The sequence below is a fragment of the Monopterus albus genome, unplaced genomic scaffold (assembly GCF_001952655.1).
Source record: "Monopterus albus unplaced genomic scaffold, M_albus_1.0 scaffold133.1, whole genome shotgun sequence".
Taxonomy (NCBI): domain Eukaryota; kingdom Metazoa; phylum Chordata; class Actinopteri; order Synbranchiformes; family Synbranchidae; genus Monopterus; species Monopterus albus.
The window spans coordinates 148,481-162,611 of NW_018128013.1; the positions used below are offsets into that span (position 1 = coordinate 148,481).

The following is a 14,131-nucleotide window of genomic DNA, read 5'->3' on the forward strand; positions in this document are numbered from 1 at the left end:
ATTACTGAAAAACATTATTTTGCTTAGATTCAACCTAGAATATATGGCTTGAGTGAATAGAGGATATTACTTGTTGTCCATTAATACTTCTCTATTAATCTTTAATCACCGTGAATTTTACTTTGATTTAAACATGTGTTTATGGGATGATGATATTGTGTTCAATAAGTGTGTTCAAACGTATTCTCCCAAGCACTCACACATTCACGCACCAGTGTCAGCTGGGTGTTCAGTGTCTTGCTCAAGGACAGTTTGACACGTGGATTGGACAAGCCAGGAATCGAATGGTTAGGAGATGACCTGCTCTATCTCCTGAGCCCCCCCAGCTTTATAACAATTCTCTCTAACATTACAGAAACAAGGCATTAACAGACATGCAATGTGTGTTTTTTTAAACTTACTGTTAAGTCCCAGTCAGCAGTGGAAATATCACTCCCTTTCAAGTAGCTCCAAGGTTGATAAATCCAACTAGTGGTCACTGCTTCTTCCCCCACATGACCACACACAGTCCCAAAGTAGTGAAAATAATTCCAACAGGTAGTGTAGTGTCAATAATAATGTCATGGATGGTGATTGACCTGACCATAGACGCCAGTGACGCTGGTGAGGTATCCTGTCCAGCAGTGCCTGCTGTTACTCTCCAACTGGCCAATTACGCTGTCACCTGCTCTTCTCTGTCTACTCACCTCTCTTCCCTGACTACTCTACCATGAGTGTTAAAGACACCAGCAACATGTCCACTCACCTGCTTTTCCAGGTCCTCTGGTCCAGCTGGTTTCTGCCCGTCTGTCTCCATTCACCTGCATGCCTTCGTCGCCAGCTCCACGTTACTCTGCCTGCCTGTCCCGTCCAGAACCTACTCTGCCTGCCTGTTCCCTGCAGAACTGGCTCAGTCTCTGTCCCCTCTCTCTTCCACCCAGTAATTCATTTACCATGTACAATAAACTCCTTTCTCATTTCACTTCCCAGTAAGTCTTGAGTCTGCATTTTTGGATCCTACCTGCCATGCCTAATCCTAATAACCTGACGTTTTTCTGCACACAGACAGCTGAGCTGTTGCACACAGATTCACACTTTACACAGTAAAACCAATAGGAACAAAACGGTTGTGGTCAAGATGGGCACAGTGCTACTGCTGGGAATGAATTAATTTTAAGATGAACATTTGACTGCAAAGCAGACGCCATGTTGGTTTAATTTTGATGTGTGATGCCTTAAAAACAAAGAGTATTGGAGTTGTTTATTTCATCCAGTGTTAACATGATGTAGCCTCAAAGAAGGCTTGGAACAAGGGTCTGCACAATATCCTACAGTACATGATGCAGGAGAAATCATTATTAGCTGTAATTTAGTGAGGGTGAATTGCCCTAAGTCACCACCCTCCCCACTTGCTTCTTGTTCTATCTGTGTTTGTAGGAAAATGCAGTGTTTCATTCATTTAGAAATTACATTGCATCATAATACAATCCAACAGTCAGATGCCTTTCTTACAAAATGTGTCTGCATTTGCAATTTAGTTGCATAAGAACATTTTAATGGACAGAGCAACTGAACAAGTAGTCTATAAACTAGTAATCTGTATGTTAAGACTGTGCAGTGGTACCTGGCCTTTAAACCCTCATTCTGCCCCTTGTGTTTTAATGAAGCTGTATTAACAGTATTGTTTTACAAAGTCCACATAACTATTGGGTTATGACAGCAGCTGTGTGACATATCAGATTTCAAATCAATGATCACAAAGATGTTTTTTTTCATTCTAGCATTACTATTTATTATTTCTTAACACAACTTAAGCATGTTAACCATGTTTAATAGATCTTAGAAATGTGAAGCCGAGTATAACTGGTAATAATTATTTATCTGGCGCAGTACCTGTATGATAAAGATTATGGTCAGACAATTCTATTGTATAAACTGTGGCCTAAACAAAACACAACTCTGCTGTGTGAATACAATACTTCAGGCAGTCAGCTCTGGTTTGTGTGTGTCTGAGAACAAAGCACCATCTAATGGTGACACTGTGCAAATCAAAGAATAGCTCTTTAATGGATGTGTTTACTTACTGTGGTATCTAGACATGCCTGATCAGGCAACAGGAGAAAGGGGGCTCCTGGAAGGCCCACAGGCACTATTTTGAATGCACACATTTTTATTTCCTGTTGGCTTACAAAGCACGTTGAATGTTTCTGTACCGGAGCCAAATTTCTTGTGTGATAACATTCTTGACTAATAAAAGGGATTAGCTGATTAAATGATCAAATCCTAGACGTAATGATACAAATATTTTGGGAAAATTTTATTCATCACTCTCTGTCATTCTGAAATGACTGCTAATAGAAAATACTTTTTGGATGTGTGTCAGATAAGGGTGTAAAAGTAAATGTGTTTGTTCTGAACTGTTTCGGTAGAAGATTTTAGGTTTGGTGCAGGTGTGTACCAAACGTAACCTTTAATAGTATTTAACAGTGAGCTTGTTGTGCATGTGGATTATTTATTTCAAATCCACCTTCCCACATGAACATATTAAGTGGTGGACCAGACCACAATAAACACACAGCATGCTTAGCTTAGTCAAGCCTCTGGCTAGCCAACATCACAGCCAAACATTGTTTGAAAGGAGAAGCCAGAAAAGTTTCCTTAATCATTAATGGGCTATCTGGGAACACTTTGGCTTCCTAGTGAAATACAACCATGTACTAAAACAGGTGGATAAGACATCTGACACGCTGGAGGGACTATCTCTCTCGGCTGGCCTGGGAACGCCTCAGCATTCCCCCGGAGCAGCTGGAGGAAGTTTCTGGAGAGAGGGAAGTCTGGGCATCTTTGATTAGACTGCTGCCCCCGCAACCCAGTTCCGGATAAGCCGAGGAAAATGGATGGATGGATGGATGGAAGACATCTTATTTGTTTATTATGGTCCACTACTATCATCAAAACACCAAATGAGGAAATATTGGAAGAAAGGTTTTCATCCCTCCAGCAGACACTTGGAGAACTACTGCCAAGGAACACTGAAGCTATTCATGCAACACATTACAACATGTTTTTTTTATTTTATTTGTCACCTATCTCTACAGTACATACTGTATACACAGCGGCCACTTTCTTAGATACACCAAGCTAAAATTCACAACAATCCTGCAATACAGTTAGGTGCAAAGGTTTCCATCCCCTTACTTTGAAAAGCAAAATGAGTAAAACAAAGAATTTCAAAAATGGTCAGGGAGTGTTTAAAAAAGTTACAGTAAAATAATGAAACTCATATCAGTGCAAACTGTGCTGCATCATACAGAGATGTGATTCTGTTAATTGGCCCGCCATAATTTTGGTGGACCAATGTCCTTGCACCTAAGTAAACATAATCTTTATGAAGGAGGAGCTATTGCAGTACTGCTGCACTGTATTAGACTGCATTAGTTTTAGCTTGGAGTACCTAATAAACACCTGAGTGTCTTTGTGCATTCATGTCTTACCTCCATTGTCCTTCACTGTAAAATTTGCATTAACTTGATGCTCATCAGGCACATAGAAGGAGAACTTCCCATTTGCAAAATTGTCCCGATCAGCTGCTCGGACGGTCTGAATCACCTGATAGAGACAGAAGAGATGTGAAGGAATGTAAAAACCAAGGCAACAAAGATGAACATAGTAAAGAGAGAAAGAGACATTACAGAAATGTGGACAAAAGGAGGTATTAAAGAAAGAAAATAGAATAAAGTATTAATTTTAATTCTTCAGTGACTGAGTTGGTCAGTTTTTTACAATACATTACACAAAATAGCAAGCTAAATGGCAAAGATTTCAAGTTTACACACCACAAATTGAGATGTTATTATATGATTTAAGAAAATGTTTATCTCATAGCCTGCTGAAATTACCAGACAACTGAAACTATTCAAAATTCCAGAGTGAAGATATAGCTAAATACTGTACTGTCAGTATTAATGTTGATGTCTGCTGCACAAAACTTCATCAGTAACTGTTAATTAATTCCCTGCTGTCCCCGATGCAGCTATTTCCAACTGAGAAAGAAAGAGGACATTTCCTGTATATGCAGTGGCCAAAAATGCAAAGCTAGCGTGGCATCTCAATTTTTAGCACTTTGTCAATTTGCTGGTCAGTCTTTCTGTGCTAATTATGAATTAGAATTGTGGACTATAGACATTTTAATGCATTTTTTGGGAGTTGCGTAATGTAAAGGCTTGTTTAGCAATTGCTTTTATAGGCCTACTTGTCAAATTATTACATAATGTGTGACTGTTCTGTTTTTTAAACCACTGATACACACCAGCCCACAACAAACTGTTAAGATTTAGAAGGTGCACTTCTGCTCATGTCTTACTTGTGGTTATCTATAAGACCCTTTACATAGATCTGTAGAAATGTGTAATTAAGTATTGCCTGCATGTTGCCACTGCTAGTTGGCAGCATAAACAATGTTAAACCTGGGTGCAGTTACTTTTGAAACTGTAGTCGGACTCATGTGGTGTGAAGGTATATAAACAAGGAGGGCCTCACTGCAATAAAATGTAAAGCCACCACAAGTCTGGTTTCAGTATAGCTCATAAGCCTCGTCCCTTCCATGGTAGTAGATGTTACATGAGCCTAAATAAATAAACATAAATAAATTCAAAATATAAATAACTTTCCTCAAAGGTGGTTTTTGTAAGATATAAGTATTTCTATTAATATTGTGATTTGGATACAAGTGGTGATTTTTCTGACAAGTTTACTTTTCATTCATTTTTTCTACCACTTAGTCCTTGAACAGGGTCAGAGCCACACGCACTCCTATGGGCAATTTAGAGATACCAATCAACCTAAGCTGCATGTCTTTGGACTGTGGGAGGAAGCTGGAGTACCTGGAGAAAATCCAGGCAGGCACAGGGAGAACATTCAGACACTGTATAGAAAGGTCCCGGGTGGGGCCCGAACTCGTAACCATCTCGCTGTGAAGCAACAGTGCTAACCACTACGCCACCGTTCTGCCCCAGTAAAATTTTAGTTTTGATAAGTTAAAAAGGTTCCCTGATAGACTAGTGGTTAGGGTGCAGCGCTCCTGCTGCTGCGCCCCCGGTTTGATTCTGGGTTGCGTCAGGAAGGGCATCCAGCGTAAAGCACATGCCAAATGTCAACATGCGAATTGTGAATGTGATGATTCACTGTGGTGACAAGCCAAAAGTGACATTCATTTGATTATATAAAAAGGGGGGTATTTTGGCAGCTCCACATCACTACTGGCCAGAATCTGGTTGTAAAATGTATCACAAAAGAAAGATGGCTACCACCATGTTGGTAATATTTCAGCTTCACTTTTGCATAGTGGACGGAAATGATGATGAAGCAGGAGGGGAGAAGGAAATAGGATGGAGAGGTTGTACACATATCTGATGTATATAGCACAGCTGACAGGCTAACAGCAGATCACAAATTTGTTAATTACACTGCATTTTATCAACACTTTCCCATCATTAATCTTGGCCACTCTCTCTATACTCACTGGAGTCAAACAACATCCTTCCCTTAGTGCTGATTGAATTATTGCTCAGTGTAGTTATAAACCAAGAACATAAACAAAGAGTTCCTCCTGCATGAAAGATCACTGCCTCCCACTCAGTCAAACTGGTGAGAGCCTCACAAATCTATGTGTCAAAGTTCAAAAAAGATAAGAACTGTGTGAGGTGAATATGACTTGCCTCGTTCCACAGAGAAATGAATGGGAGGGAAATCTAGTCTGTCAGCACCATTACACAGCCCCCAGCTACTCTTGTGTGATGTGTTTTTGATAATGCTCATTTAAAAGATTTACAGTAATGTTGATGTGTTTATTAAAAGATATTTATTTTCCCAGCAGATTCCTCATTGTTGCAGCTTGTTTTTTTGGGTGCTTAAAAACCATTTGCTTCCTTTAAGCGTTTCTGATAGAGTTTGTTTTCTATAGAATTAGGCTACTTTCCTGAAATCCTGCTACACAATATATTGTACATATATGTATATATTTTTTTTTCTTTATAGCAGTTCTATCCATTCATGGCATGGATGTGTAATGAGTGGAGGAAAAGACATGATCTAGGGCTGCTGTTCAGTAACCACACACACACACACACACACACACACAGCTTCACTGTCATAACTCCAGGTTTTATGGACAGTTGTATTAACTGTTAAACTATTGAGTCAAGCTGCTATACAATTATGGCAAAAACATTAAATTACAAAGCCAAGCAGGTGTCTGCTAATTAGCAGTGTTGGAAAATAACTAAGTACATATACTCAAGTACTGTACTTAAGTACAATTTTGAAGTATCTGTACTTTACTTGAGTATATCTCTTTTGTGCTACTTCATACTTTGACTTCAATCATTTGTGATATTACTCTTAGTTCCAGTCAGACCTCACAGCAGTACACTTGTGTGTTCCTCTATTTGTGTTGGCATACACTGCTGGGCTGGGTATCTCAGTCCTTATGTGGTGCTGAATTCTACCTACACTGTTCAGCTTTAACTAGCTCAGTAACACCTGTGGCAGACAACGCGTTGACATCATGATGAATGGCTGCTATGGTAGCAAGACCTCATTATGCTTACCTCTGATATGAGAGCGACACAAACTAACAGAGTCATGCCACATTCATTTGTTCCCTGGATCAACAAGGTCCATGTCAGATGATGGGGAACCAAGGCTACTAGAACAAACCATTCATGGACAAGAGATAAGAACTTCGATCTGATTAAATGCTACAATAGGAGATCCAATGACAGGGGATATATGAAACACACGAGGGAACTATGGAAGCATAGAAGACCAACATCCACACTAACTGAGAAACAACTAGTTCCCCAGCGCTTCAACATATTGAAGAGGAAGTTACTATCACAGCTGGAGATTGACCAACTACATTAAAACCTGGGCAGAAGAAGACTCAGAAGAACAACTGGATGTACAACCAGCAAAAGAAGCTGGATTCTCATCCACCACACCCACTCCTCTAGAGGGCACAGGCACTGATATGAAACACAGAATAATGCCCCTGTTAACCCAGAGTCTAATTACCAAGGCTGGGTGGGAAAGCACCATCAGATAGAAGCCAGAAGCCAACAAAGCCCTCATGACCCTCAGACCAATGAAATAGTATATGATACAGCTGCTGTAATCCTATAGATGCTTGACTACATGATCAAGAAGAAGGGCAGCGCATATCCCCCTGAAAAATAAGGCTGGAAGCTAAGATCAAGACCACTTGGAAAGAAGTTAGTCAACTGGTGGAACTACAGAAAGGTGTGAAGACAAAAAAAAAGAAAAGGCTACTAGAGAAATGCAAGGGGCTGGCACTGCTAAACAAATGCTCAAAGCACTTGCAGCAAGGCTAAAAAGATACACCAAAGAGACAGAGGCTAAAAGGGTAAATGCCCTGTTCTCCAAAGAACCATCCAAGGTGTACTCACAGCTACAGTGCAACAACACAGTCAGAGCAGAGCCACCAAAAGCAGAAACCAAACAGTACTGAAAGGGCATATAGGAGGAAGAGAAAACACATAACACCAGTGCCCAGTGGCTGCAGGACCTGAGATAAGGATAATCACCTTTATTGGCCATATTACACACAAGGAATTTGTTTCCTGTGCAGAACCGAGGCAGCCATCTGTGGTGCCAACTCAACCGATGGCTCTAACCATCAGGGGCAACTTGTGGGTTCATTGTCTTTCCCAAGGACACTTTGACACGTGGACTGCAGGCACCACGATTCAAACCTCCGACCCTCTGGTTGGGAGACGACTGCTTTATCCACTGAACCACAGTCGCCCCCAGAGCAGACCACAGAAATCTCATAGAACAGGAGCCAGACACTATCACTGTAGCAGACATCCAACAGTGAGTCAAGAATATGAAGAGGTGGACAGGGCCTGGTACAGACATAATCCACACCTACTGAGTAAAGAACTTAACAGCAGTGTATAAGCACCTAGCAGCACAGATGAACCCACTGCTAGCAGCAGGCTTCCACCCACACTGGCTAACACAGGGAAGGACAGTGTTGATCATGAAAGACCCCCACAAGGGAACAGCACCATCCAACTACTGACCAATAACCTGCCTTTCCACAACATGGAAGGCCCTATCAGGCATCATTGTTATGGTTAGTCCCCCTCACCAGGAGGGTGAGGGAGAACTAGGGCTAGGACTCAAGATAGCCGACCCAGGTGCTAGTACAAAAATGGGAGGTTTAATGTAAAACAACAACAAAGTGACAACATAACAAGGTCCATAATACTTACAATAAGGGAAGGACAACTAAGAAGACCAGGACGAACAGGTACACATACACTGATGACAGGAACTGGGATAACAGAGGATGTGGACGGACAGGCAAACAAAAGAACCAACATACACAATATAATCCACCGCACAGAGACTGTCAGCGTGGATGACAGAAGGACATGTAGCCAACCGCAGAATAGCGTGAATAGGTCAAGCCAAAATGCACAGGAACTGTCAGCGTAGCATCTAGAGACGTCTAAAACATGCGGGTCAAACAATAAACTTCTATCCACAGCACAGAGACTGTCAGCGTGGACGACAAAGGGACATATAGCAAACCGCAGAGTAGCGTGAATAGGTCAAGCCAAAAATGCACAGGAACTGTCAGCGTAGCATCTAAACATGCGGGTCAAAACATAACATTTCTTTAAACTTACACAGGGTAAGTATTGTCCATAACATGTTGCGAGTCGCAATGATCCAGTGACACCGGAGCGTCTGCCCGAGGTATAAATAGGGAGGAAAAAGTAATCATCGGGATGCACCCCAGCTGTGTGCAGCGACAAACCAGTTGCTAATTACTGGAATGCAACACAGCTGAGGTGCAGAGCCCACATGATAAAGAGAGTAGAGGAGAGAAAAACGAAGGAGAGGCAGCGGCCGCCGAGCGGCCCTGACAATCATAGCTGCCAAGCTATAGGTCCACATGCACCAGTACATGAGCCCAGCTTAGAAGGGCACTGGGAATAACACCAGAGTTTCAAAACACCAGTTTCTGACAGATAGAGCAGTCACCAATGACTCAAGATCCAGACAGACCAACCTGACTACAGCCTGGATCGACTACAGCAAAGCCCATGACTCAGTACCACATACAGTGGTGTGAAAAAGTGTTTGCCCCCTTACTGATTTCTTATCTTTTTGCATGTTTGTCACACTGTAATGTTTCAGATCGTCAAACAAATTTATATATTAGTCAAAGATAACACAAGTAAACACATCATGCAGTTTTTAAATGAAGGTTTTTATTATTAAGGGAAAACAAAATCCAAAACTATATAGCCCTGTGTGAAAAAGTGTTTGCCCCCTAAACCTAATAACTGGTTGGGCCACCCTTAGCAGCAACAACTGCAATCAAGCATTTTCGATAACTTGCCATGAGTCTTTTACAGCGCTGTGGAGGAATTTTGGCCCACTCATCTTGGCAGAATGGTTGTAAGTCAGCCACATTGGAGCGTTTTCGGGCATGAACTGCCTTTTTAAGGTCATGCCACAGCATCTCAATTGGATTCAGGTCATGACGTTGACTAGGCCACTCCAGTCTTCATTTTGTTTTTCTTCAGCCATTCAGAAGTGGACTTGCTGGTGTGCTTTGCATCATTGTCCTGCTGCAGAACCCAAGTTCGCTTCAGCTTGAGGTCACAAACGAATGGCCGGACATTCTCCTTCAGGATATTTTGGTACACAGCAGAATTCAGGGTTCCATTTATCACAGCAAGTCTTCCAGGGCCTGAAGCAGCAAAACAGCCCCAGACCATCACACTACCACCACCATATTTTACTGTTGGTATGATGTTCTTTTTCTGAAATGCGGTGTTACTTTTACGCCACACATAATGGGACACACACCTTCCAAAAAGTTCAACTTTTGTCTCGTCTGTCCACAGAGTATTATCCCAAAAGTCTTGGGGATCATCAAGATGTTTTCTGGCAAAACTGAGACGAGCCTTTATGTTCTTTTTGCTCAGCAGTGGTTTTCGTCTTGGAACTCTGCCATGCAAACCATTTTTGCCCAGTCTCTTTCTTATGGTGGAGTCATGAACACTCACCTTAACTGAGGCAAGTGAGGCCTGCAGTTCTTTGGATGTTGTTGTGGGGTCTTTTGTGACCTCTTGGATGAGTTGTCGCTGCGCTCTTGGGGTAATTTTGGTCGGCCGGCCACTCCTGGGAAGGTTCTCCACTGTTCCATGTTTTCGCCATTTGTGGATAATGGCTCTCACTGTGGTTCGCTGCAGTCCCCAAGCTTTAGAAATGGCTTTATAACCTTTTCCGGACTGATAGAGCTCCATTATTCTCTTTCTCATTTGTTTTTGAATTTCTTTGGATCTCGGCATGATGTCTAGCTTTTGAGGATCTTTTGGTCTACTTCACTTTGTCAGGCAGGTCCTATTTAAGTGATTTCTTGATTGCGAACAGGTGTGGCAAGAGAAATTGAACTCAGGTGCGATAAACCAGTGTTTTGACAGGGGGGCAAACACTTGTTCACACAGGGCTCTATAGTTTTGGATTTTGTTTTCCCTTAATAATAAAAACCTTCATTTAAAAACTGCATGATGTGTTTACTTGTGTTATCTTTGACTAATATATAAATTTGTTTGACGATCTGAAACATTACAGTGTGACAAACATGCAAAAAGATAAGAAATCAGTAAGGGGGCAAACACTTTTTCACACCACTGTACATGGATCTGGAAATGCCTGGCTGTATAGAAAGTCAACGGGACACTAAGGACCTTTATTAAGAACTCAATGGGACTGTGAAGAACAATACTGGAAGTCAACTTCAGACCAATCGCACAAGTGAACATCAAGTGCAGCATATACCAAGGTGATGCACTATCCCTGCTGCTGTTCTGCATAGGCCTGAACCCCTTCAGTCAGAAAATCACAAGGAGTGTGTATGGATACAAGTTCAAGAGTGGAGCTAACATCAGCCACCTTCTTTACATGGATGAAATCAAGCTGTATGCCAAGAACAGAGGACACCGACTCACTGATCCACTGGTATGCATTTTTTTAGTATTAGTATTTTCATTTTGTGCTAGTTTGTACTTCAATTTCACTGCATCATTAGAAGCAAACATTGTAGTTTTTACTCCACTACTTTTATTTTTTAAATGTAGTTACTAGTTACTTTTCAGAACCAGATGAATACAAATATAACAGTATAATCATAAAATTTTATTGATCTTTGGTGGAAAAGTCAAAAGATATCTAGTAGTACTTACAAGCATATCAGAATCAAAGTCAGAATCAGAAACACCAAGTATGTTGAGCATACAAGGATTTGCTGTCTGGAACAGAGGCTCTCAGTGTGTTTTGCCACCAGATAATAGGCAACAGACAATAGAAGAACATAGGGGAAGCATGGGAGGAGGAGGAGAGACAGTATTTATAAACATATATACACATTTCAAGCTATCAGACTGGTGGATGTAGTGGTACTATTTACAATTATTGTGCTGTAGTGGTTGTCGAGTCCTGTTACTTCAGTCATAGTTAACTGTTAACTAGTTAACAAGTTCAAACAGTTCATATCCAGAATGTGAGGGGTCTGCAGTGATCCTCTCTGCTCTCCTTTTGACCCGTGAGGTGTACAGGTCCTCCATGGAGGGCAAGCTGGCACCAATGATTGCAGTCCTGACTGTCTGCTGAAGTCTGTTCCTGTCCTGTTTGGTTGCTGAGCCAAACCAGATGGTAATGAATGGGTAGAGAACAGACTTGATGATTCCTCTGTAGATCTGTATCAGCAGCTCCTGGGGGCAGGTCGAACTTCCTGAGCTGGCGCAGGAAGTTCATCCTCTTTTGTCTTTTTTTGGTGATGGTGCTTATGTTGGATGTCCATTTCAGGTGCTGGGAGATTGTGGACCCCAAGAACTTGTAGGACTGATACAGTGCTGCTGAATGTGGTGGGTGGGTGGATTTGCTCTTCCCGAAGTCCACTGTCATCTCCACTTTTTGAGTATGTTTAGCTCCAAGTTGTTGTGACCACACCACAGGATCACTGTTCAACCTCCGGTTGGTACACTGGCTTGACCCTGTCACAGATAAGACTGATGACCGTTGTGTTGTCTGTGAACTTCAGGAGTCTAACAGAGGGGTCCTCCGAGGTGCAGCCGTTGGTGTATAGAGAGAACAGTAACAGGGAGAGCCCACATCCCTGGAAGGTGCCTGTGCTGATAGTCCGGGTGCTGGATGTGGTTTTCTCCAGCCTCACCTGATGTGTCCTGTCTGACAGAAAGCTAGAGATCCCCTGACAGGTGGAGGTTTGGAGTGGACCAAAATGCAGGAGATTTTTCTCGGTGAATAAACTGGTCTGCAGTTAAGGAATAGTGCTTCTAAGTATGAGTTACAAATTACCTAACACTGAAGAAAACACCCTTCACAACAGTTGGCCAGATCAAGAACACTCTCCAGGAGGTAGGTGTATGTGTGTCAAAGTCAACAATCAAGAGAAGACTTCACCAGAGTGAATACAGAGGGTTCACCGCAAGATGTAAACCATTGGTGAGCCCCAAAAACAGGAAGGCCAGATTAGAGTTTGCCAAACGACATCTAAAAAAGCCTTCACAGTTCTGGAACAACATCCTATGGACAGATGAGACCAAGATCAACTTGTACCAGAGTGATGGGAAGAGAAGAGTATGGAGAAGGAAAGGAACTGCTCATGATCCTAAGCATACCACGTCATCAGTGAAGCATGGTGGTGGTAGTGTCATGGCGTGGGCATGTATGGCTGCCAATGGAACTGGTTCTCTTGTATTTATTGATGATGTGACTGCTGACAAAAGCAGCAGGATGAATTCTGAAGTGTTTCGGGCAATATTATCTGCTCATATTCAGCCAAATGCTTCAGAACTCATTGGACGGCGCTTCACAGTGCAGATGGACAATGACCCAAAGCATACTGCAAAAGCAACCAAAGAGTTTTTTAAGGGAAAGAAGTGGAATGTTATGCAATGGCCAAGTCAATCATCTGACCTGAATCCGATTGAGCATGCATTTCACTTGCTGAAGACAAAACTGAAGGGAAAATGCCCCAAGAACAAGCAGGAACTGAAGACAGTTGCAGTAGAGGCCTGGCAGAGCATCACCAGGGATGAAACCCAGCGTCTGGTGATGTCTATGCGTTCCAGACTTCAGGCTGTAATTGACTGCAAAGGATTTGCAACCAAGTATTAAAAAGTGAAAGTTTGATTTATGATTATTATTCTGTCCCATTACTTTTGGTCCCTTAACAAGTGGGAGGCACATATGCAAACTGTTGTAATTCCTACACCGTTCACCTGATTTGGATGTAAATACCCTCAAATTAAAGCTGACAGTCTGCAGTTAAAGCACATCTTGTTTGTTTCATTTCAAATCCATTGTGGTGGTGTATAGAGCCAAAAATGTTAGAATTGTGTCGATGTCCCAATATTTATGGACCTGACTGTATATTCATGTTAAATATGAAATTCTGCACAATGAATATTTTACTTTAAGCACTTTAAATACTTATGCTTTGATGCTAATGCTTTTGTACTTTTACATAAGTAATATTTTAAATGCAGGGCTTTACTTGTGACAGTATTTTTTGCATGGTATTGCTACTTTAAGTAAGGGTTCTGAGTACTTCTTCCACCACTGCTAATTAATATGTATGAGTCAACTATGGTCATGAACTTTGGGTCATGACCGAAAGGGCAAGATCCCGGATACAGGCAGCTGAAATGAGCTTTCTCCGCAGGGCAGCCGGGAGGAGCTGGAGAAAGTGTCTGGAGTGAGGGAAGTCTGGGCATCTTTGATTAGACTGCTGCCCCTGCGACCCGGTCCCGAATAAGCGGAGGAAAATGGATGGATGGAGTCAACAATTTGTGCACAGAAATTGTACATTTTTTCTGTGAACTTGACTGAACACATTCTCTTGAATTAGTTAAACCTTGATCATCAATTAACATAATCTTAAATGTCTGTCAAAGAAAGGGTTATCAAGGAAAACACAGTACACAGCCCTGCTGGTCTGAATAGTTAGTGAAGCTTAATACAGCATAGTATGGGCCCATGTTCTGTGTTTACACAGAAGAGAAATGAATGGCTTGTTTATGTCTGA

The 14,131-nt window shown here is 41.8% G+C and overlaps 1 protein-coding gene across 2 annotated transcripts in view; it reads right to left on the reverse strand.

Annotated features, from left to right (window-relative positions):
• The window catches only part of LOC109967637 (cadherin-18-like), a 202,572-nt gene that overhangs the window by 12,921 nt on the left and 175,520 nt on the right, over window positions 1-14,131 (reverse strand). For both annotated transcript variants that reach the window (XM_020613365.1, XM_020613366.1), the window contains exon 10: window positions 3,474-3,588. In XM_020613365.1, coding sequence (XP_020469021.1) covers window positions 3,474-3,588 — 115 coding nt within the window. The remainder of the gene's footprint in view (window positions 1-3,473; window positions 3,589-14,131) is intronic.